At 33.4% G+C, this 26,564-nt stretch overlaps 2 protein-coding genes across 3 annotated transcripts; one reads left to right on the forward strand and one right to left on the reverse strand.

The window, feature by feature from the left end:
- Window position 1: 1 nt before the first annotated feature.
- LOC139499007 (alpha-L-fucosidase-like) lies at window positions 2-26,564 on the reverse strand. 2 transcript variants are annotated; one of them, XM_071287660.1, is made up of 2 exons: window positions 26,422-26,564; window positions 2-1,733 (listed from the first exon to the last, which is right to left on the reverse strand). In XM_071287660.1, exon 2 carries the CDS (start codon window positions 1,727-1,729, stop codon window positions 329-331), a length of 1,401 nt encoding a protein of 466 aa, XP_071143761.1. In that variant the 5' UTR covers window positions 1,730-1,733; window positions 26,422-26,564; the 3' UTR covers window positions 2-328. The 2 variants fall into 2 exon arrangements, with proteins under 2 accessions (XP_071143761.1, XP_071143762.1); XM_071287661.1 differs by lacking the exon at window positions 2-1,733 and adding an exon at window positions 5,755-7,412 and having other exon boundaries at window positions 26,422-26,551.
- LOC139499006 (alpha-L-fucosidase-like) lies at window positions 16,571-18,616 on the forward strand. Its single transcript, XM_071287659.1, has 2 exons — window positions 16,571-16,679; window positions 17,015-18,616. The coding sequence occupies exon 2, from the start codon at window positions 17,055-17,057 to the stop codon at window positions 18,417-18,419; it is 1,365 nt and encodes a 454-aa protein (XP_071143760.1). The 5' UTR covers window positions 16,571-16,679; window positions 17,015-17,054; the 3' UTR covers window positions 18,420-18,616.

The raw sequence follows: 26,564 nt of genomic DNA on the forward strand, positions 1-26,564 counted from the left end.
TTGCGAATTTCTTTGAGGATTTTAATGAAATACACGACGAAAAAGTGAGCAAAAGCACAAATATCAAAATTAAAAGGTAATAAAATAACATGAATAGTTTGCTACAAAGAAAGAAAAGTTCACACTAGTTACTAGTAATTATTGAGCTTTAAGCTAATATCTAGTTGCACTCAAAATTAATTGCATTAAAAGTCCCTGTATATATTTGTATGTTTTATATGTCTGAAAGTAATATGAATATCCGTTTTTTTCCTCCTAAAAAGGGATGATTCCACGTCAGCAACAACTAGAGGTACTTATGTTCGAGCATTTCATTATTACAACGGAATCAATTCTTTAAATCAGTTAATTTAAAAACCCACGCATCAGTACTTGGTATCTTTGAGAATGATATGACGGTTAATATTATATTAATCCCGGATGGTTGAACTTTTGAATAACTAAAATAACCTGAATATCCTAGCATCGTTATCGAAGTGCTACTACTGGCCACAGGTGCATTCAAATACAAATAGTTTTTATCAGGCCAGTCAAGTAAAATGGCATAAACGTTAGTTCCGCTCGTCGTTTTCTTCATTGTATACCATGCATTCGTAGCGTTGTCTTGTTGTGTTGTCCATGGTTTTGACTTATATATTGCTTCCTCGTTTATTTTCATCCATTTTCCAAATTGTAGAAGTCTTTCTTCATAGATTGGTTGGATTGTACCATAGCTAGTTGGTCCAACGTTCATAAGCATATTCCCTCCGCAGCTAATAGTTTCCGCAAATGTAGAAATCAGTTCTCTTGATGTATAAAAGTCTTCAATATTTGCCTCTCTTCGGGATCCCCAGTGATTTTTGTCTATCGTCATTGGGTTTTCAAATTTTCTTTTCTGGAGAGTTTTAGGATTATACCTATCGCTGCATGTAAGATACCCTCCATGGTGACACATATCGCCGCGCCCCCATCTATCATTGGTGACAACAGTATCCCTGACAGGACTGTCATTGTAGAGCCAAGCGATGAATTCCTTTGACATCCAGTAACTATCCGATGCTTCCCAGTCGCCATCTGACCAAATTACTTCCGGTTTATATCGATTCACAAGTTCATATAGTTCTGGCATTGTTTTCATTTTCACAAAATTTTGTGTTGTGAAATTATTTCCTTTGTCCTTCAGATACAACGGATTGAACCATTCATACAGAGAATGATAGAGACCAAATCGAAGATCTGTTGTCTCCCGAACTGCAGTAGCTAGTTCGCCGACTAGATCTCTATGCGGTCCAGTGTCGTAAGAATTCCAGTTCCATGAATAATTTGACGGCCAATTTGTAAAGCCCTCGTGATGTTTAGAAACTAGAACAACATATTTAGCCCCGGAGGCCTGTAATATAGCAGCCCACCGTTTTGGATCATAGAATTCTGTTTTGAAATCTGCTGCAAAGTCAGCATATGTATAACCAGGTCGATAGTTACGTTTCATAAAATTGTTAATGTCTTTATTTCCATTTTTCCAATTATTCCAGAACCAAACTGCACTATAACTAGGAACGGAAAACACTCCCCAGTGCATAAAAATACCTAGCTTAGCTTCATCAAACCATGACGGAAGAGATCTGCTTTCGAGAGATTCCCATGTTGGTTCGTACCGTTGTGCAGCAGATAAATATGCACAACATAAATAGAAACATAAACTGTAGATATCCATATTTGATTTCCTTGACTTGTGTTGGTTTATGTTCATCCACCTGTTAAATAATCAATTGCTAAATTTATAATGTACGATAAGCAAACAGTGTTAAAAATAGGTATATTTTAGAACAGAAAAGTCAGAGGTTATTACAACAGTAGTTTGTAAGCATGCACAAATTATATTAGTACAGTACATCTTTTTATCACAGGTTGATGTTATCAATTAGAATGCGTAGGTATTGTACGTAAGAAATAGCCTTATTTAATTGAATTCCTTGACTTGTTTTGGTATCAGATTATCGACCTGTTTATTCATTGCTAAATTTAGAATATATACGATAAGCGACTAGTGACAAAGATTTTCATATTTAATCACCTGTGTTTCAACACACAAGTCAGTATTTCTTTTGGAAGAGCACTGAGAGCAAAACTAGTATTATACAATTATGATTACATTTCATTTATGATTCATCATATGTAACCTCTGAAAGCAATACACTGGCTTACGAAAGCACACATATAGGATTAAGGAATTTATTGCATATTCATATACTATATAACTATATATAAATATAGCCACATTAATTGACAACGCTGAATATTTCCATATTTGTGGGAAAGTAGAAAATAAAGAAAAAAAAAAAACAACAGTAGTATACCGGAGTTCGAAGGTTTCAAATCGATGGAGTAAAAATCCAAACCGAGGGAAACACAAACTATAAGAAGAAAAAAATAACAACAGGAACACCGAACTGCACAAAAACAAACGTCAACATACATAGAAATGAACTATAAATAACAATTGCCATATACCTGACTGGGTACAGGACATTTCAGGTTGGATCTGGTAAAATAGCTAGCTAGACCTCCCGCTTTATGACAATTTTAAACAATTTCAGTTATATATCAATAGTGTAGTGAACAGTTTTATAACAATACACTGATTAATAGAATGCAGCAAATACTTCTCTGACATACCTTTAAATAATATTTGGGCAAACATAATCAAACCATATGAAAACAATGATTTGGTAAAATATATTAATTAATCGTCATTTCAAAATGAAATGTATCATTCATGATGACATGAGCTTTCACAATAAAGTGCACATGTAAAAAAAAAAGGAATAACTTGATAGAAATCGAGTTTTCATGATCTTAGCAACAACAATATGGAATGATAAGTATTGAATGCTATTTTAAGTATTTTAAAGGATTGATTCATATCAATAAATTTACCCAAAATAACCACTATATTCTTAACTGATCCAGGGGTGATGTTAACAATTTGTTTTAAATGTATTTTATTTCGTTTGAAATAGGGGTTTTCCCGTTTGCTATCAGTGGCAGATCCAGAAATTTTCATAAGTGGGGGCCCACTGACTGACCTAAGAGAGGGTCAGCTCCAGTCACAAGCAACCAATTTTTTTCCCAAAAAGGGAGGACCCGGGCCCCTTGCCCCCCCCCCCCTAAATCTGCCTCTGGCTATTTGTAGTAATTATTTATAGATGGAAACTAGTATAACTAGTTCGGATACTGGTTTTGTAACAGTATGTTCTAGTTGTAAATTTGATGTTAGGTGCATAAGGGACAGCGGTATACTACTGTTGCCTTCTTTTTTAAATTGTCACTCAAATAAAACCAAACATTTGTATACCTAATTAAGCAACAGTAGTATCACAAACCAAAACCGAGTGAAACACATCAATTCAAGAGAAAAACAACAGAAATACTAAACTACATTTTAAGAAAAAAATGTGGGTTGAACCTTTTTTTATGATTAGCTAACCATCCCGCTTATATTACAATGTAAAAGAATACCACTAACAATACAACTCTGCGTGACAGGAATACAGTTCAAACAAACGCAAGAACTGTCTACACAGAGAAATACAAAAATAATTACCATCATAGTACATTACAAAAACATGACACCCGCAGAATGACATCCGCCATCCAATGAGTCTCTACACTTTTTTTACCTTCTCCACATCACCATTTATGTTATGATTTAATATCTTTATTGTTGGTTTCTTATGTTGATTTGTTGTTTTGTCTTAGTTTATATATGCATTTATGTTCTTTATAGTAACATGTACAAATATTATCCAAAAGGAAAAAATCTTGTAAGCTGCAATGAATGCTGTAAGTAAGAAGTGCTTCGTTTTTTTGCTGTTGCCAAAATTCCTAATTTCTGTAGTTTAAGTGAATCTTTTTTGTTGTCTTCTCCTTATACAGCAGTTTAGATGTTTCTATATTGATATATGTTTTATTTGGATATATTATAACTCAGAACTGTATATATTTAAGAAACTAATAAGTATCAATCAAATTATTCTATACTACTAATGGTGAACGAGCCCGGGATAATGGACCGGTATTTTTTATATCTAACTAACAAATGTCATAACTATCAATAAAGTATGAAACAATTCAAACAAGAATGTGTCCATAGTACACAAATGCCCCACTCGCACTATCATTTTCTGTGTTAAGTGGACCGTGAAATTGGGATAAAACTCTAATTTGGCATTAAAATTAGAAAGATCATATCACAGGGAACATGTATACTAAGTTTTAAGTAGATTGGACTTCTACTTCATAAAAAACTACCTAGACCAAAAACTTTAACCTGAAATTTGCACTGTCATTTCCTATGTTCAGTGAACCATGAGATTGTGTCAAAACACGAATTTGGCATTAAAAAAAAAAAGATCATATCATAGGGCCCATGTGTACTGAGTTTCAGGTTGATTGGACTTCAACTTCATCGAAAACTACCTTGACAAAAAACTTTAACCTGAAGCGGGACGAAGGATGGAAGGACGAACGAACGGACGCACATTTCAGAAAACATAATGCCCCATTACTATCGTAGGTGGGCATAAAAATAATAGTAAAACCAAAACAAAGCAAGAGATAAGATGAAATTTAAATATGACCGTTCTGCCCCCTCTTTTTTCATAAAAGCCAATATAATAATTGTAAGGAAGGTTTCGTCTACAAAATCTTTTCATGCACTACATCATGTACAAGCACTATATGCAAATTAACAAATTACTTTTAAAAAATCCACGTAAAAATCTCCTAAATCAACTCGTTTTCATCTCTTTTCTGGCCAGAGTATTTGTAAAAAAATTTCCTGGAAATGGATAATTGCCTTGTTATGAAGAGTAAGTCGGGTAATCTTTAACATTAAATCATGTTTGACGCCACTGCGATGTTTAAAAAGTATAAATTAAACACACACATATATATATCTTCTACCTTCTAATTTTATCAATTTTATATTTATTAAGCTTCACCTTGAATAAAAACCTTGAGATTGAAAATGTAGAATGTGTCAATTAGACAACAACCCAACCAAAGAGCTGAAAATAGACGAAGGCATCAATGGGTATTCAACACAGCGAGCAAATACCAAACCCGGAGTCGGGATTCAGCTAGCCCTTCAACAAAATGTGTATTAGTTCAATGAAAATGGATGTAACAGCAAACCCCAAAACATAAAAAAAACCAAGAATAATAAAGGCCATAGCATCCTGACATGGGACAGGCGCAACAGTTTATATTCAAATAAAACATCATAGGTTATAATGAGTCATCAAAACAGGTGGTTGAATACCAAAACAGATTAATGCTACAATAACTGTTTCAACTTAAAAAAAAGGTTGAGGTGAAGCAGAAGAATCAAAACTCACAACTAAATTATAAACCAACACAATCTTGGTACAATAAAAATATTCCAAGCGGAATGTCCTTTATCTTATGGCAAAATAAAAAGCTCAAACACACCAATGAATGGATAAATGTCATATACCTGTCTTGGTAAAGATATTTTCTTATGTAGAAAATGGTGGATTAAACCTGGTTTTATTGCTTGCCAAACCTGTCACTTTTACATGTTTTATGAAAGTCCTTAATTTGTTCATTTTTATTTAAATTTAGACAAGAAATTATGAATTGTAATACGTCTATCCATAAAAATATTAAACTGTTATGTCACGATTCCTGCTTGAGCAAACAATGAAACGAAAGTCAAAGGTTCTTTACAAAGTTAAAACATACTAACGACACTAAAGTTGAAGAGCCAATTATTCTAAAATTATTACATCTGGATATATCTACAACTATTATGACAATACTACCCAGTGTTATAGTAGTCTTATGTAACACTTTTAACTTGTATAAATAGAATGACTCGAAAAAATATGAAAGATATTGTTAACAATAAAGGATCTACCAAAACATTGTCATTTCAGTTACCCTCAAATTGCTCTTTAGTGACATTGAAATATGCACCTGATTATATTATTACAATGGAGTCAATTAGTTCTTTAAATCAGTCAATTTAAAAACCCACGCATCGGTACTTGGTATCTTTGTAAATGATATGACTGGTAATGTTATATTAATCCCGGATGGTTGCACTATTGAGTAACTAAAATAACCTGAATATCCTAGCATCGTTATAGAAGTGCTGCTACTAGCCACAGGTGCATTCAAATACAAATAGTTTTTCTCAGGCCAGTCTAGTAAAATGGCATAAACGTTAGTTCCGCTCGTCGTTTTCTTCATTGTATACCATGCATTCGTGGCGTTGTCTTGTTGTGTTGTCCATGGCTTTGAACTATATATTGCTTCCTCATTTATTTTCATCCATTTTCCAAATTGAAGAAGTCTTTCTTCATAGATTGGTTGGAATGTTCCATAGCTAGTTGGTCCGACGTTCATAAGCATATTACCTCCGCAGCTTACAGTTTGTGCAAATGTAGAAATCAGTTCTCGTGATGTATAAAAGTCTTCTATGTTTGCTTCTCTTCGGAATCCCCAGTGGTTTTTGTCTATCGTCATTGGGTTTTCAAATTTTCTGTTCTGGAGAGATTTCGGATTATACCTATCATTGCACGTAAGATATCCCCCATGGCGGCAAATATCGCCACGACCCCATCTATCATTGACGACAACAGTATCCTTGACAGGACTGTCATTGTAGAGCCAAGCGATGAATTCCTTAGACATCCAGTAACTATCTGGCGCTTGGCCGGAGCCATCTGACCAAATTACTTCCGGTTTATATCGATTCACAAGTTCATATAGTTCTGGCATTGATTTCATTTTCACAAAATCTTGTGTTGTAAAATTATTTTCTTTGTCCTTCAGAAACAGCGGATTAAACCATTCAAACAGAGAATGATAGAGACCAAATCGAAGATCTGTTGTCTCCCGAACTGCAGTAGCTAGTTCACCGACTAGATCTCTATGCGGTCCAGTGTCGTAAGAATTCCAGTTCCACGAATAATTTGACGGCCAATTTGTAAAGCCCTCGTGGTGTTTAGATACTAAAACAACGTATTTAGCCCCGGAAGCCTGTAATATAGCAGCCCACCGTTTTGGATCATAGAACTCTGTTTTGAAATCTGCTGCAAAGTCACCATATGTAAAACCAGGTCGATAGTTACGTTTCATAAAATTGTTAATGTCTTTATGTCCATTTTTCCAATAATTCCAGAACCAAACTGCACTATAACTAGGAACGGAAAACACTCCCCAGTGAATAAAAATACCTAGCTTAGCTTCATCAAACCATGACGGAAGAGGTCTGCTTTCGAGAGATTCCCATGTTGGTTCGTATCGTTGTGCGACTGATAAATTAGCACAAATCAAAAGTAAGAATATACTGTAAATAGCCATGTTTGATTTCCTCCACTGTGTTGGTATATGTGTTCATCCACCTGTAACATGTGTACTAAATATATAATATACGGTAAGCGATCAGTGTGTAAAAAATGGCATATTTTGTTTATCCACCTGTCGATATAATCAATTGCTAAATTTATAATGTACGATAAGCAAACAGTGTTAAAAAATATAAGCTTAGATATATTTAACAACAGAAAATTCAATGAAAATTAAAAGAAATTACTTTTATTTATAGTTGTTACCTCGATTTATGGTTCTTAATTATTGCTACAAAAAAAATATTTTTAAATCAAGGAATATGTCTACCCCATGCATGCATTTGGTAAAAAAATCTCTCTTTATTTGGTTTATAAGCTATTCGTGTACATGCATTTCTGATAAGTTTTGGTCACGAGCATCACGGTAGAGAAATTAGTTATCGAAATGCGAATCTGATACAGAAAAGATTGTATCGTTAATGTTATAACGACCACTGACTTAGTATTAGTACCTCGATATATCGATAAAAAACTGTTGCCCGAAAGTATACTGACAAAACGCATGACATATTTTCTAAATGTCTTATTATATATTTTTTCTATAGCACGTTTCTCTACTATTCAAAGAGCGCATAGATTTATTATGAAAAAAATATTTCCTTGTGTGAAAAAAAATTATTCATAACAATATTCATTCCTTTCCGACTGACGTTTTTAATGAAAATTATATCTTAAAACTGTCAAAGAAGATGTGTTATTTTAGTAATCAAGGAAGGTTTAATTCAGTAACTATTTTACTAAACTTAATTATTCGAAAATACCAGGATTATAATTTTATACTCCAGACGCGCGTTTCGTCTACATCATAAGACTCATCAGTGATGCACATATCAAAATAGTTATAAAGCCAAATAAGCACATAGTTGAAGAGCATTGAGGACCCAAAATTTCAAAACGTTTCGCCAAATACGGCTAGGGTAATCTGTTCCTGGGGTAAGAAAGTTCTTAGTTTTTTTTTGTTTTTTTTTTTAAAGTTTTGTAAATAGGAAATTTATAAAAAAGACCATACAATTGATATTCATGTCAACACCTAAGTGCTGACTACTGGGCTGGTGATACTCTCGGGAACGAAACGTCCACCAGCAGTGGCATCCACCCAGTGTTGTATATAGTTATCAAAGGTACTATGATTATAATTTTATACGCCAGACGCGCGTTTCTTCAAATGAAAGTACCAATACTTACAATGTTTATAGATGCGGTATGACATTTATGACAGACGTAACGTTCTGGGATATTTTTGAGACTGCTTATTTGAAAAGCGAGTTCATTATTTTCAATAGAACAAAATGTGGGCTCAGCAAATTAAAACTCACAATTCTATTTGCATGATTTGTAGTATACCAATATACGAGCGTCATTTACACGTTTCATTCTATCATGAGTTTCTGGTTTACGTAATGGGCATATAATTTAAAATACAAAATACAAATATGGTTATAGCTGACTTATAATAATGCGGTATGGGCTTTGCTCATTGTTGAAGGCCGTACGGTGACCTATAGTTGTTAATGTCTGTGTCATTTTGGTGTTTGTGGACAGTTGTCTCATTGGCAATCATACCATATCCTCTTTTTTATATTTACTTTGTCATGACTTGAAGTAAGCTGTTTTTTTTTTTTACAATGTAGCCAATAACTGATTCTTTTTTAAAAAAAAAAAGCAGATTATTTCAATCAAAATATAAGAAGTTTATAAAAATATTTTGATACAAAGTGATCAGAAGTGTTGAGAAGACTATACCAACATTTAACAGTTTTAGTTTTATCAGAGTTATACGGGTTGAACTTTGAACATGCACACAGCCATTTTTGTTATATTAATACAAACAGTTTGATTTTTTGTTTAATTAACTTGGGTTCATGGTCCAATAAGAGATGTTTTAAATTCTGTTGCAAATTAATTTTGATCAGACTGATATTCAGAGTAATTAATTGTATAAATTTAAGAATGTTTTAAAATACTAAATTTTTAAATTTGAATAGCTGTATTTGGCAAAACTTTTAGGAATTTTGGTCCTCAATGCTCTTCAACTTCGTACTTTATTTGGCCTTTTTATTTTTTTTTTGGATTCGAGCGTCACTGATGAGTCTTTTGTAGACGAAACGCACGTCTGGCGTATATATAAATTTAATCCTGGTATCTATGATGAGTTTATTTACAACCACTGGGTCGATGCCACTGCTGGTGGAGATTTATTTCCCCGAGGGTATCACAAGCCCAGTAGTCAGCACTTTTTGTGCTGACATGAATTGTCATTGATATTGTTATATTTATAAATTACCTGTTAACAAATTTTTGATTTTTTTTGGAAATAATTAGGCTTTTCTACTTCAGGCATAGATTACTTTAGCTGTATTTCGAAAAACTTTTAGGAATTTTGGTCCTCAATGCTCTTCAACTACGTAATTTATTTGGCCTTTTTAACTTTTTTTGATTCGAGCGTCACTGATGAGTCTTTTGTAGACAAAACGCGCGTCTGGCGTATACTAAATTTGGTCCTGGTATCTATGATGAGTTTATTATGAGCTCTTATGTCGCATTTCAAAATGCCACGAAATCAAGATTCAACATCATTCATATTTTTCCACTTTTGAAGACACATGAACAGTGAATGATACCACACTTTCAGGGTCGTTTAAATAGATTGTCGTACCCTTTATAGTCATATATTAAAGCATTATGTAAAGATTAATTGATCGCTATTTTACGCAACTTTAAACACTTGATAATGAATTATTCACTTGCAAGTGAATAAGTCGACCTCATTAATCCGTATTCATGTGAACTTCGATTTAACCCCTTAACTAGAGATGGACAACGCATGCTTTGTACGTGTACTGTTTATTTGAAGGAAATGAATGTCAACATTGAAAGTGAAACAAAGGTACATCATTTGATGACTGATTCGATACACTAAATATCTTTCTTCTACATGTAAAAACGATGAGAAACATATATTTTTAATCTATAAAATAAAATTAAACAGACCTATAAAAATTCACCTGCACGTGTTGGTCTATTTATATCTAATCATTATAGTGCCTAACAAGATTTTGTGAGATAGACACGATCGTATTGACTTTTGATGTGCAGAAATAGGCAGATCGGACATATTTTGACTTTAGTTACTTACTTCTTAAGTTTGGGATTAATTGTAACCAACATATTCCAATGAGACTGAAAAATGCTTTTTTTTATTATGATAAATAATAATTTTACCTGCCGTAGTCGTGCGTAAAATATATTTCGGTATTTCTCTTACGAAAATGACTTGTTTAATGGAACAAAACGTATTCTTTGTAAACTTTCTTTTTTTCTTTTCACAATAGGCTTTTAAAAAATAACCATTCAACTGTATATTCCGAAAATTTTGTGAAAATCGAATAAGTGGCAATTCTTACCTTTCATACCTTAACTTTCATTGATAAACATAATATTGACTCGTCCAGTGTCCAGTTTGAAGGTCATTTTAGTTACCGTACACATTCATGCACGTTCTAATTAATCAATAGTCATGTATGAAAAGCATAAACAAGTTTGAAGGTAAACTAATAACAACTTAATCCAATCAAATTGCCTACGATTCAATAACAATGACCAGTCCACATCATAAAAATGTATAGGGGTAAACTGGGTAGGGAGAAAATGTCAGATATATTAAGTTCATTATTTTGCAATAACGAGTAAAAATTTGTTAACCAATAGATTTGTTATAATTTCATAAACATGTCGTTATGTATTGGTATAGTTTTTGGATCTTTCATTAGCGTATTTAAGGCTGTAGAAAGTTTGGCCTTCAAAAGTCAACATAATCATTGATTTTATAAAGAAAATTCGCCTTTTTAAAACATTGAATGTTTCACAAATAATACGCGACAACAAAGCAAAATCATTTCTTAAAACACTGCAAAAAAAATAATTCTGATTGATGCAGTGGTATTGTCATAAATTGCACTGGAGTGAACAGTGGTACATCAAACGTCGAGTTCCCTCACACAATGTTATCACACACTATAGTACATTTATGTTTACATCGCTTATATGGTCATCTGAGGTCAACTCGATATTTAATAAGATGGAGTCTAGACTGAAATACACATGAAACGAAACTACATACCATTGACCCTATGCTCTGTAAACTGTTTATTTCACAGTTTTAATAGTTTGGATAAATGTTTTACATTATTATGAATACAATGTGAGAATTTGAGTCAAATCGGTGACCATGACAGCTAGTGTCCCTTTAAAAGATCCCGTCATTATGTTATTCTTCTATCAAATGTCATTATTTTATAGTTATATCATAAATGAGAAAAAACGTTGAACGACAAACGACAAAACTAGTAGTCCGGCCGATCGGTGAAAAAATTGCTCAAATAATGAGGAAAGCACCAATTTTTGCATGATGGCACATTTTTGTGGACTGAGCAATATTAGCTATGGACCCACCCTCAAAATTTAATATGGCGGCTTATTTCAAGATGGCTGCCGTACGTTCTAAAATATTTTCCAGTATTGCACAAACCACAGTGGATTTGATGCTGGAAGCACTAAAATCAACATATTTGAATGACTTGGTATTCTTAGCAAGATTTTGTTTTGATCTATCTTTGAAATACAAAATGGCGGCTATTTTCAAAATGGCCGCCTTGAAAAATAAGCAAATATTCATTATTGAGAATTGACCTGAATATAAGCATTTTATTGATGTATAGTGTCATTTAGTATATGTCCCAGTTCTGTCCTTTTTGATTTTGCCTTGCTTGTCATTTCATACACAAAGTAGTAGCTTTCATAAAAAAGCTGCAGTAGTAGCTTTCATAAAAGGCTGTAGTAGTAGCTTTCATTAAAAGTTGCACTATTTGTTATCTTGGGTCACACATACAAGCTGTGATTTGGGATTTATTTGCGTTAAGATATTATGCAGTGCCTATCGTATTTCTGGGTCGCAATATTTTGCAATTTGAGATATTAAACTGAATTGAGAATCATTTAAACACATATCAGTGAAATTGCAGGAATTGAGGACAACAAGGAAAAGAACATTGAAATGGCAGAAACTGAATCACTTTGGGATATGGCGTCACCCACAGCTGAAGACGCTTTAACAGAAGACAGCTCAGAAATGACTATTAAACAATTATACTAAGAATTTCTAGCAGATAGTAAATCTAATGCTCAAAGAACAGCTGAGATTTACTGCAATATAAAACAGAGCGAAGTGCGAATTGATAAAATATGTGTTGGTCTCATTACGTTTCAAGCTGAACAGAAAGAAGCAATAAATATTAATAACGAACAGATGAGAGCAATATCTCAGCAACTTCAGCAGTCTTAAGACAGGTTAGACCACAAGCTAGTAATAATTGCCTGGCGGAATTGATGGCCAGACCAATAAGATATTCAATGTTGTGGTGAGACGAATGGACAAGCTGACAACAACTGAAGAAAGAGACACAGTTGAATTTAGAAGTGCATTTGAACAGCAGGATACCTTCCAACAACTGGCATCGGTTGTAATTGAATTAGTGGACAATCGAAATAAAGAAGTAAAACTTCCTGCAATGGACACATCCTCTAAGCCAAAATTTGACCTTAGCCAGTACAACGCAAGTTTACCAAAAATACACAACAAAATCCATGCGTTTGGTCTTTCCCTTATTGTAGTTCGCATGAACTATCAACCGCACCAACTCTGTTGAAGTTGTTAGTAGTTATCAAAGGTACCAGGATTATAATTTTGTACGCCAGACGCGCGTTTCGTCTACATAAGATTCATCAGTGACGGTCATATCAAAATATGTATCAAGACTAACAAGTACGAAGTTGAAGAGCTATGAGAATCCAAAATTCCAAAAAGTTGTATCAAATACGTCTAAGGTAATCTATTCCTGGGATAAGAAAATCCTTAGTTTTTCGATAAAATCAAAGTTTTGAAAAAGGAAAATTTATAAAAATGACCACATAATTGATATTCATGTCAACACCGAAGTGCTGACTACTGGGCAGGTGGATTGAAGGTTTCTTCACCTTAAGTCAAAAGTCCTATGTCAAGGTCCTTTGCCCTGCATGAGACAGTTCAAAGTATTCAACAACAATCTCCATTTAAGACCATACTATAAACCTCTAGTACTTATCAAGGATACTAGAAAAAGGCTTGTGTCTTCTTACGCACACCATTACAGAAACAATTGGCTTCAAGTGGATTCTATCAAGTTTCTCCAATGCTGAATGCAGTGCCTACTTACGGTATCATCCCCGTCGAGTCAATGGTAAATCCCACATTTAACACTCCAATTATGACAACCTCGTCAGGTCCTGGAGCTCTAACAGGCTTCACATAACAGCAAGCTGACTCCACTGACCGATCCAGGAAAGGGCAGAGGAAACCAAAAGAGTGTGACAACACCTCTTCTTCAGACTCCTCATTGGAGAGAGAATATACCCGATGGCAAGAAAATATTGGTGCAAGGGACCGGAGCCGAAGCCTACAGCTCCCAAAAATGCAAAAACGTAATTTAAGAGGATCCATGACTTGGGAGTCGTTTATTTACCAATTTGAACGAACTGCCGGTAAATGAAAATGCGAAAACAGAAAAAATGTGTGTAGCAGCGCTTCAACAAGAAAGACGATCAAACCAGATTGGAACTGAAGCATTCCGTCGAGGATGTAAAGACAAAGATTCTGCAAGGCATGTAATAGACAGGAACCAAGGAACATTAAACAAGGCGTTCAAACAATTGAAAACCTCAATAGCAAACCATATGGCGATATATGGATCAAAAAGTGCCAATTATGACCATCGACAAGTCTACTTTGCTGATGGCGCAGTATCACCGACCGATAAAGGAAATATAAGCAGTCATTTGGATAACGAGGTGCATAACCTGACATAAATTGTCACAAAACTAGCTGATATTATGCTTTCAACTAATCAGCATAACCGTGGATTGGCCGATTAATATATAACCTCGGTTCTTCTTATCAAATAATCATGGAAGATCACCAGTTCAATGGAAGATCACCTGATCAATAAACACGTGGAAGATCTTCTGAGCAATACAATCGCGGTAGATCGCCAGATAGAAATACATCCTAGCTTAATGTCCATCGATCGCACCCCCCTCTCCACTAAGTTAGATATCATATAGTCTATAAAGACAACGGTTAGCATCTTCACGGACAAACTGAAGAAATCCCGGTTATTTCAGACAACGGTCACCTTCACCAGGATACGGACCAAATAAAAGCGCAACCCCAACAATGGAGTCTTTAAACAGCAAAGGATCGGGCCAGTAGGCCAACGCACGATTCTAAAGTATATTGGCCATGAAACATCACCTCATTACAAAATCGAACAGAGGCCCACGGCCTCGTCCGATATTGTCATCAGACGAACCATTTGAAAGAGCTTAGCAGTACGAGGTCATGACAAGAATCTGAGCATGATTGTGGACACTGCTATAATGATAACATTAGTAAATGAGAAATTAATACCGGCAGAAAATGGAGATTTGGAGAAAGTAACGCTACGTGGTTTTGTTATATTTAGGCTAGATATTCTGGACACACTGAGTGCAGTGATAAACCTGAGTACTCCCACAATTACCATCAACACTAAAGTGATAAATGCGGCATTTGTTAACAGTGGAAACGAGATTTCAACTCAGCAAGTTTGCATAAAACGAACCATCACAGTTCCGCTAATCTCAAAAATGACTGTTACCATTAAAACTAATAAAAGCGCTGACCAGGAGTGCATTTTAGGACCATGATCGCTGAATAATTGCAAATTTGTTTCGCACGTAGTTGGAAAGGAAATGGTTGCCCCTTAACCATTTTAAATGGTGACAATCGTCTAATCCGCCTGAAGAAAGGTACACCTATGCATTACATAGAATAGTTTTACGATGTAGATGAAAAAGCGATAAGTGACGTAAGACGTGGCATTGAAGAGACACGAGACAAGGTGCCCTCGGCACTGCCTCAAAATTCATATGAGTTACCTACTATTCAACCACATTTAACCGACCTATATTAACGTTCAATCGACTAGTTTCAACCTATTTCATTCCAACCATTAAAACTGAAAGCGTTTAAAGAACAATTACAATAACATGTAAAATATTGATTAACATTTTGAATTTCACTATTTGTTTTAGTATATGCAGCCATATTTGCAAATGTATGTGTTATAGAAATAACCTTATTATTTTTTTTTTATATTTTAAAATTAATTGATAACAAATTCAAAAACATGAAGTCCATTTTTAAAGAATCATTACTTTAATTTCCGAAATTATATAGAATACCTTTAGGACAATCTTGATATTTATACCGTTTTCCGCAATCTTGAAAATGGCAGCCATATTGGATTTTTCAGAGTGGGTCCATAGCTGAAATCAAATGGTACATAACCAAAAACTACTATGCAAAGTTTCATGCTTTCCTCATCAAGTGAGCAATTCTGCTCTATATCTGCACCAATCGGCCGGACTATAGTTTAATCGAGTAGTGGTATTTACCAATTTTTTGGATTCTTAGAATTCTACAGAAATTCGAAGCAATGACTGTAATTTTAATATGATAGATGCATATGCTTGTGTGATTTTTTGTAAAATTGTTTGTTTGAAGATTGTAACACAGTGATGAATGTTGTACACATATAATTTGACTATTTTATTTATTATGTCTGTTTTGTTCACGCATCGTTGTAAATATAACGGAATTTGATGAGACTGTCGTAAAAGTGAGAGGTTTAGCGCTATAAAACCAGGTTCAGTCGACCATCATTTTCTACATTTGAAAATGCCTGTATCATATGAGGAATATGACAGTTGTTGTCCATTCGTTTGATATGTTTTGTCATTTGATTTTGCCATACAATTAGGAACTTTCCGATTTAATTTTCCTCGGAGTTCAGTATTTTTGTGATTTTATTTTTTTCCTCACAAAACCATTCAATCTTTTTATTACGACGATTTCAATACCAATATCACAAGGTGTATAACAGTGTTACTGAAAGTAGTATCAGGTTTAGAAATGTAATAGGATTTTCCTTGTGTCAATTTACACTCTTTTTTTTTTTTAAATTTTATGGTTTTTCCAAAAAAGATAATAAAAAAACCTATGATGACTTCCTTGGTATTTCAAATTGAGATGAATAGTTAGTACTTCTATCAATGTGCTGTCTTTTAAAAGGATACTGATCTTTTTTCAAGAGTCAAAAAATTTCTGCTAAAACATTAAAGTTCCAGGTAAGTTAATGAGATAAAAGTATAGCCAGGTATTTTTTTACTAGACATTTATTGTTCTTTTATAAATAATATGCATCACAAATTTATACATATTTATTTGTTTAAGGTGTCATATACACATGATGATAATTGAGACCGTTGAAATTGAAAAACAACCTGTTTTGTCAGTAAAGTGAAAACGAGTTAAGCAAAAGTGGAGATATTTCAAATTTCATAATAAGAAAAAAGAATACTTCGTTATTTCATAGTCAATTTTATCAAAGGATTTGTAAAGAACTTTATAGTAAATAAAATAATAACTGGTAATGTTATATTTATCATTGATTATTTAACAGGTGGAGGAACACATACTCACAAAAGTGGAGGAAGTCAAACATGGCTATTTACAGTGTATTCTTACTTTTGTTTTGTGCAAATTTATCAGTCGGACAACGATACGAGCCAACATGGGAATCTCTTGATAGCAGACCACTTCCGACATGGTTTGATGAAGCTAAGTTTGGTATTTTTATAAACTGGGGAGTGTTTTCTGTCCCAAGTTATAGTGCTGTTTGGTTCTGGAAATATTGGGAAAATGGACATAAAGACATTAACAATTTTATGAAACGTAACTATCGACCGGGTTTTACATATGCTGACTTTGCAGCAGATTTCAAAACAGAGTTCTATGATCCAAAACGATGGGCTGCTATAATACAGGCCTCCGGGGCTAAATACGTTGTGTTAGTTTCTAAACTCGAAGATGGATTTACAAATTGGCCGTCAAATTATTCATGGAACTGGAATTCTTACGACACTGGACCACATAGAGATCTAGTCGGTGAATTAGCTACTGCGGTTCGGGAGACAACAGATCTTCGATTTGGTTTATATCATTCTCTGTTTGAATGGTTCAATCCGTTGTATCTGAAGGACAAAAAAAATAATTTCACAACACAAAATTTTGTGAAAACAAAAACAATGCCAGAACTATATGAACTGGTAAATCGATATAAACCGGAAGTAATTTGGTCAGATGGTGACTGGGAAGCATCGGACAGTTACTGGACGTCAAAGGAATTCATCGCTTGGCTCTACAATGACAGTCCAGTCAAGGATACTGTTGTCACCAATGATAGATGGGGGCGCGGCGATATTTGTCTCCATGGAGGATATCTTTCGTGTAAAAATAGGTATAATCCTAAAACTCTACAGAAAAGAAAATTTGAAAACACGATGACGATAGACAAAGATCATTGGGGCTTCCGAAGAGAAGCAAAAATAGAAGACTTTTATACGTCACAAGAACTGATATCTACATTTGTTCAAACTATAAGCAGCGGAGGAAATATGATTATGAACGTTGGACCAACTAGCTATGGAACAATCCAGCCTATCTATGAAGAAAGACTTCTTCAATTTGGAAAATGGATGACAATAAACGGGGAAGCAATTTATAGTTCAAAGTCATGGACAACACAGCAAGACAACGCCACGAGTGCATGGTATACAATGAAGAAAACGAAAGGCGGAACCAACGTTTATGCCATTTTACTAGACTGGCCTGACACCAGTTATTTGTATTTGAGTGCACCTGTGGCCAGTAGCAGCACTTCTATAACGATGCTAGGATATTCAGCTTATTTTAGTTACTCAATAGTGCAACCATCCGGGATTAATATAACATTACCAGTTATATCATTTACAAAGATACCAAGTACCGATGCGTGGGTTTTTAAATTGACTGATTTAAAGAACTGATTAACTCCATTATAATCATGGAATTAGGTGCCTAGTTCGATGTGGGTTTTTAAAATATCGACATTTTTATAGATCTTGTATTCAATTGTTTACAATTTCTGTACATATTTATTATTTTTTCGTAGTCATTCTATTCATACAAGTTAAAAGTGAGACTACTATAGCACTAAGTAGTTTTAAAATAAAATTGAGAATGTTCTAGTAGTCGTAGATATAACCAGATGTAATAATTCAGAATAATTGTAATTTCAAACTCTTAAACTTTAGTGTCGTTAGTACGTTTTAAAGAACCTTTGACTTTCGTTCCATTGATTACTCAAGCAGGAAGCGTGACATAACAGTTTTATATTTTAATGGATAGACGTATTACAATGCATAATTTCTTGTCTTAATTTAAAAATGAACAAATTAAGGACTTTCATAAAGTTGACAGGTTTAGCTGATAATAAAACCAGGTTTAATCCACCATTTTCTACATAAGAAAAGCCTGTACCAAGTGAGAAATATGACAGTTGTTATCCATTAATTGATGTGTTTGAGCGTTTGATTTTGCCATTTGATTAAGGACTGTTTGTTTTGAATTTTCCTCGGAGTTCTGTATTTTTGAATGTAAAAGTTTACCCGACTTTTTTTTCATAACAAGGTATCCATTTCAAAGACATTTTAAAAAATACTATCCAGATGAGAGATTACAACATATCTTTTCAATAGATTTTAACATTGGACTGTTTTTAAAGACATTATTAATTTGTATCAATAAGATTCAGATAGTAGAATTAAAATTGGTGGTTTCGTGACTACTTTTTATACATGCAATTAAAAAAGTGCATTTTATATATAAGATCCATATCGAGGTTATTTCTGTAAAAAAAATATAACATGAGGTAACTTATATAAATGTCATAAACAATGGAAAGTTAACCAATGACGTGACATTATTTTCATTCTGAACAATGAAATTACCCATGAGTCTTTGGACTCTAAAACGGCCAATTAGAGGTTTTGAGACTACCTTTTTTATACATGCAATTAAAAAAATAACTTTGACCACCAAAAAATCTAGTCTGCCCTTCAACGAAATATTTAATTAGAACTTTTTTTAAATGTTTATGAATTTTCGAAAATTCCACCTGACAACCGATCAGACAATAGTTTCAGTCGACTCATTGCACACAAGATCATTAACTGATGCTCATTAGCTTGTTGATACATTTGTCTTTTACAATACAACTGACATATAAGGATCGTAATGGTGCAATGTGGATAAATTGGCAGCGCGTCATCCCTACAATGGCTTCCATTTCTACGATTGTGAAAATGGACTGGCGTAATGGGGAGATAATTTTGACAAAGTAGAATCCTGACTGTCTAATCCTGATGAAGGAAGCATCAAATTCTTATAAGTACATTGTCATGCTACAACCATGAACAATTGAAAGTTATCTCATGCTTTCCGTGTGTTTGTAATGCTCTTTTTACACATTGTGACGGAAAGCACGTGCATTCATAGCTGCTTTATCTATACGGAATAAGCGAGTTCGGAGTTTCGATTACTTCCGGTACATAGGAGATTTGCCGCTTTGCATTGTGGGATCGGACGGAAGATAAACAAAGCATTTTGGCGGTTACATTTTGAGGAGAGAGAGTTGGTTTTTATCGAGATGTCTGAAAATGACACCACGATTGATACTTTTAAACGGTGGACGGTACCAGTGCTACAACAGTATCTGCGGATACGTGGTTTGAAAACATCTGGGAAGAAAGAAGAACTTGTAGCACTGGTTTATTCCGCTGATTTGATGAAGATTAAGCCAGTGCTAACACCCGCCGAAGAGAGAAAACTGAAAGCTGATCAGTACTGTGACAAATTGAAGGCACCAAAAGGTTACCTTTATAAAAATACATTTACTTTGCAAAATACCCATAGCTCTTATAAAAAAAAATATAAGATATACAGACAGCCTATACCTGTATATGTAACAAAAAATTTGTTCCGGCATGACATTTGTTCCGCCGGAACAAATTTCATAGGAAATATGTTCCACCGGAACTTATGTCACAGAAAATATGTTCCAGCACTATAAAATTTGTTCCGGAACTAATTTTTTAACCAATTGTGAAATAAGTTCCGGAACAAAAATCACAGAACCATCAGTTTTGTTCCAATATTAACATTAAAAAAAAAAAGTGAAATAAGTTCTTGTGATATTAGTTTTAAACGAAGGTATTTTATAGAAATCAATGAAAATGTTCTGCTCTAACCTATTTCACAGAAAATAAGTTCTGTGCTCGCATGGGGTACATTTGCAATTGAAGGCATGACTGTAGGATGAAGATAAGAAATAAAAGCGATGATAATGTATCTATGTTTTATCGTTTATGTGGTATTCGACCTCCTTCTTTCCTGATGATCTGTCATGGGTGTTCTAATCATACATGTACTTAGCTATGGTCATTGTATAGTTTTAAAAGAGTGTGTTTTTTGTTTCTTTATGTTTTTTAATATAATTGATCAGTCACTTTGTCCTTTTCAAAAAAGTACAAATGTTCATCTTTAACTATAATACTTTTTTTCAGGATAACTTTTATTATTATTTCTTATTCTACTCTTTCCTGCCTCATAAGTGCCATTTTTAGTATTATTAATTGAGCATGTTATTAAACTTTTGCTTTACTCCACATGATCCAATTGGATGTTTACACTTTTTATTTATTACATTATCAATATAATACATGTTTTTATAATGACTTTAAACTCACTGATGACAAGTGCTCAGTATATAAGATAACTTGTTTAACCAGTGGAACATATTTCACAGACAAGGAACTTATTTCACCAGGTGAGGAACAAATTTCACAAATCCAGAACTTATTTCACCAGGTAAGGAACAAATCTCACAAACATGGAACTTATTTCACTAGGTAAGGAACAAATTTCACCAACTCAGAACTTATTTCACCAAGTAAAGTGTGGAACTTATTTCATAGAGATGGAACAAATTATATAGAAATTGTCTGTGAAAAAAGTTCTCCCAGAACATATTTCCTGTGAAATTAGTTCCACTGGAACTTTTTTCACAGGAACAAATTTTGGCTCACATATACTATAAGTCTATATAAAATGCAAGGAAAGCATATATTACAATGGGTATATTCTGTTCTTAATGCTTACTGACTACTGCTGTATTATTTGGGGTGAATGTAAAAATGAAGGGATAACAAGAATTTTAAGTCATAAAAAGGGCAGCAAGATTAATTCTAGATCCTTTATCCCCCTCAGCCCCCTTATTTAAAAAAAAACTTGGGTGGATGCTCGGGGGGGGCTACTTGCTATATAATTAGTGGTAGGGATGAGCTGCTGGAATAGGTCACTTGTTCATGCTCTATGATATATGAAAAGGGGGTGAGAAATTCAGATTTAATATATCAATAGGTTAATATTGTCCCTTGCTTGATTATATCATAAGTATCTGAAACTAATCAGATGTCCGTATTTATTCTTGATGCGGTTAAACCACAGTCGTAAATGCAGCAGTTATTTGTCAAACCAATTAAACTCTATTTATTCTGATGTGGTATTTTTCACTGATGCCAGTGATAGATGCAATAAATCCAACTATTTTGACATTTGCACTTAATTAACATTCAAGGGTTTGTATACATAAAACATGATAACAATTATTTAAAGAAATTCTATTGTGACAGCGTCCTTTAAGAGGGAACGGCAATGAAACTTTTTACCAGTTTTTAATTAATATTTAAACATGTTAAAATCAGTGAAAGTGTTACACTCTGGGTGATATTACATTTATCTGACCACAGATTTACATTTTTGTAATACCATCTATGATCTGACCAAACGTCTTTTATATGTACAGGCGCGGATCCAGCCATTTTAAAAAGGGGGATTCCCAACCCAGAGTGAAGGGGGGGTTCGAAATATATGCTCCCATTCAAATGCATTGATCGGCTAAAAAAAAGGGGGGTTCCAACCCACGGAACCCCCCCCCCCCCCCCCCCTGGAACCGCCAATGATGTAGATAAGATAAGATAAGATAAGATAACTAATAGTTTATTAAAGTGTCACATATTGATCTACATAAAAATACATAAAAACGTTAACATCATAAAAAAAAAAAAAGATCAATACCCAGCCTATAAAGACTTACGAGACACTGTATATACAAATAAAAGCTATAACAGTTATACTGAAGGAAAATGTTTTTATAAAAAGGCATAGTCATTCATTACATGATTTAAAACTCATTAAATATGTACACACAATTATAAAATATCTATTCATGAATGCTTCAAAATAATAATATAGAACTTACTAATAAAAAAACCAACAACAAATACAAAAGAAGTATATTTACAGTTTAGTTCGCTTAAAAACGCCACTAGGGTAAAGGTTAAAAAAAAAAAAAAATCAGTAAGAATTCAGTTATAGTTCAGTAAAATTTTTAGTAAAATTTACGGTAAAAATTTAACGATTAATTCAAAATAAATTCGTTAAGTAAAGATTTACAAAGTAAAAATACAAAAAAGGAAATTTAAATCATTACATTTAGTTTAAACAATATTATATAAATTTTTTACGTCTCATAAAACATTTATGGAGTGTATTAGCCAAAAGTGGTTGGATTTCATCACATTTCATTAAAGATGTAAACTTGTGTGCAGTTGTTAATATTTCAAAATTGTCAATCAACTGTTTAGCATTTTGAAAAAGTTCAAATCTAATGTCCGAATAGAGCGGACAGTTCATCATGAAGTGTATTTCATTTTCTACGGTTGAATGGTCACATAGTTTACATAATCGTTCATTCAAGGGTATCTGCGGTCTGGAATATCGTCCCGTTTCAATAGCCAATGGCAACGCTCCACTTCTAAAAAGTGTCATGTATTGTATTTTGGAATTGAAATATCTTCATAATGAAAGATGTAAAATGGGCAATAAGAAAAAAGTGTTTAAGATGTGACGACGAATTTATTGGAAAAGAAGGTGATATTATTGCGACTATTTTCCTTCTTAACAAGATGATAAGTGGGGAAAATATTGAAATATATCTATAGTTCTGTTTTTTGTTAATTAATATATGAAAAGGGTGGGGTACTTGATGTCTCAGCTGCTCACCCCTACCAAAAAAAGTTTGAAGTAGCCCCCCCCGAGGGTGGATGACAGTTGACAATAGAATAAAACTTCACAAATATTTACTTCTATGTCAATATTTTCATGGACACTTTTTCATTCCTGGGGACATATTTTTATAGGAAATTGTGACCTGGACACATTTGAATAAGTAAATATTGTCCATGGACATTATTTATTACAAAACTATGCCTGCTGGACATTAATTCATGGGCCGGGGACTAATACCTGAAAGAAACAAAGACCAATAAAAACCTATTGCCACCAAGTAATATAAAACATTACAGAGCAACCTGTGTAAACTGAATGAAGTGAGCACCAATATTTTGTCAAATTCTAATTGATGTTAACTAAAACAGTTTAAGGCTGAAAGAGATCTGCATTATTAGCTGATGACCAGTACCTTGTGCCAATTAACCAAGATATATTACAAAACTGTTATGCAGTGTCCAACTATCAACTATACAAATCCTTGGAATAAACTAACAAATGACTGCCACTATAAACTTTATACATTGTTTTTTTTTATAAATAACAGAATTTTTTTATTGTGATGTGACATGTGTGTTAGACTATTGTTAGAATTTGCCCAAAACACTTTTTAAGAAATACTTTCTGTGCATTTCCAAACTGTCATTATGCGCATTAATTAAGAACAGTTTGCTATTTCTTTATTTATTTTTAGTAGTTGTGTTATACATGTATTGACATGGTCTAAAACTTTAAAGCATTTAATATTTCTTGTGTTTTGAGTTTTGAGTTTTGTCAATGGTCACATTTTGGACATAGCATATTTACTTTAAGTTATACTGTTCACACATAAATTTGTAGTTTACATGTACATGTAGGTGGAATAATTTAAGTGCTCCTTGCAAATACCTATTATTAAGTTGTGCTTATCTTATTTAAAAATAAATAAATACACATGTGCTTACATAAAGTGTTTCAGTATTTATTCGAGTGTTGTTTATAGACTAGTGCCTAGTAGTGGTAAAAAAAAGTCTGTTTATAGATATAAAAAGATGTGGTATGAGTGCCAATGATACAACTATCCCTTCATTTTTTTTATAATAAGCCATCACAACAAGCTATGAGTAAGTTATATGACTATGATTAAGGCCATAACGGGACCCAACAATTACTTGCGTAGAATCATTCAACATAGAAGTCGCATTATTGCCATCGGTACTGTCATGACCGTCCAATATCTCCGTTTTTTTAATTTTTCTGGAACAATTTTCCGTGAAACTCATTTGAAAACCCTCTGTTCATCATTCAATACTACCGTATGTTGCGTAACAATAAATATGTTTCTTCCTGCGCAACGATTACTAACGTTTTAAAGCATATTCACGATATCCGTTGTGTATTTATCCCGTTTGTTTATCTGCAATGACCTTTCGACCTTAGTGGGTGATCTCCCTTGAATTTTTTCGCACCTGCGCATTACAGAACTCCGAACTCGCTTATTGAATATGATATTTAAACACTTCGCAATTGCTGTCAGCCAATAAAAAAATTATAATGAAACACACATGCAATGTGATTATTTCGGTACACAAACAATAGTACATATTAATACATTTTAATAGGCAGAAATGAAAACATTCTAAACCTTTAAGGATGCTCGCTGGTCATGTTTTTTGATTTTTTGTATTATTCGGAACCCTCTGGTTATATCAATGTATTAATACCCATGTTTGATTTATAACATAATAAGACATAATTTAAAAACTTGCATCAACTTGACAATATGTCAACATTTGGGTTTTTTTTTCAGTCTAGACGCCATCAAATTAACATCGAGATGACTTCCTGCTGACGGTGATATAAGACGATGGAAACATGGATATAAAACATGAAGGGAGAGCGTGCACTTGATACTTTCTATATCTGTTTCATGGCCAAAAAAAATGCTAACTATCGTATTTATCTGCATATGAATGATATTTGTTGTGGATCAAATGAGTCAACGAAATGGTTCACCCTGGTTTCACTTTTACAACTTGTACATGCATAATCAATTTCAAACAAAAGGGTAAAATGAAGGTCTCATAAATGCGGATCAGGCTGAGGGGTGTACACGTTATCATTTTGTACAATTTATGAGTTATACAAAAATATTGTACAAATTATAATTTGAATTTTGACTTAAATTTTTACACAAAAAATGCCTGTACAAATTATAATTTGTGCAAGATTTGACCAAAATTCGCTTATAGCTTGTACAATAATATATAATATCATAGGTGGATCCGAGGGAGGGAGAGGGTGCTGTTGTCGGGAAAATTTAGTGATTATATAGGGTATCACTGCATCATGACTGGAGTGGCCCCTGATGAAAGAAGGTATTGATACACACTATAAAATTGTATTTAATTTAATGACTGCACAGCAAATATTTATATTAACAAAATACAAAAAAAAATCTCTATCAGAACTTCTTTTGTATTTTGTAACTAAGGTGTACTGTGTGGTCATTCAAGATATATTCTATAATGTATCAATGCTTTTATTCACCAACATTTAAATTATAAATAATTGTACTAGTTATAAGTGAATTTTTGTCAATTTTTGTACAAATGTAAAATTGCAAATGATAACTTATACATAACATATATATACTCTAAATACGGAAATGGCAACTTCACATCAAACTAAAATCTATTAGTAGAAAAACCACATAGATCTACATATGAACTATACTGAATATATATATATCAGAATCTTTTATCATAAAAAGACGTCCTTCGTCGTATAAACTTTTCACACAAGTGCCTATCAATTGGTAATGTTGTTTATAAAATGTTAATTTTGGGTACGAAATTACTTGCTACTAAATACAATTACCTTAAATACCCATTGTTCTTGTCCACAAATCTGAGACACACTACACCTGTCGATCAGTTATATGTCCATAAAGTACTGCAACCAGAGTTCATTTTTTAAAACTTTAATGGTCCGGAAGAACACACACCTAAATTATATATCGA

The sequence above is a fragment of the Mytilus edulis genome, chromosome 12 (genome assembly GCF_963676685.1).
Source record: "Mytilus edulis chromosome 12, xbMytEdul2.2, whole genome shotgun sequence".
NCBI classification, from domain to species: Eukaryota; Metazoa; Mollusca; class Bivalvia; order Mytilida; family Mytilidae; genus Mytilus; species Mytilus edulis.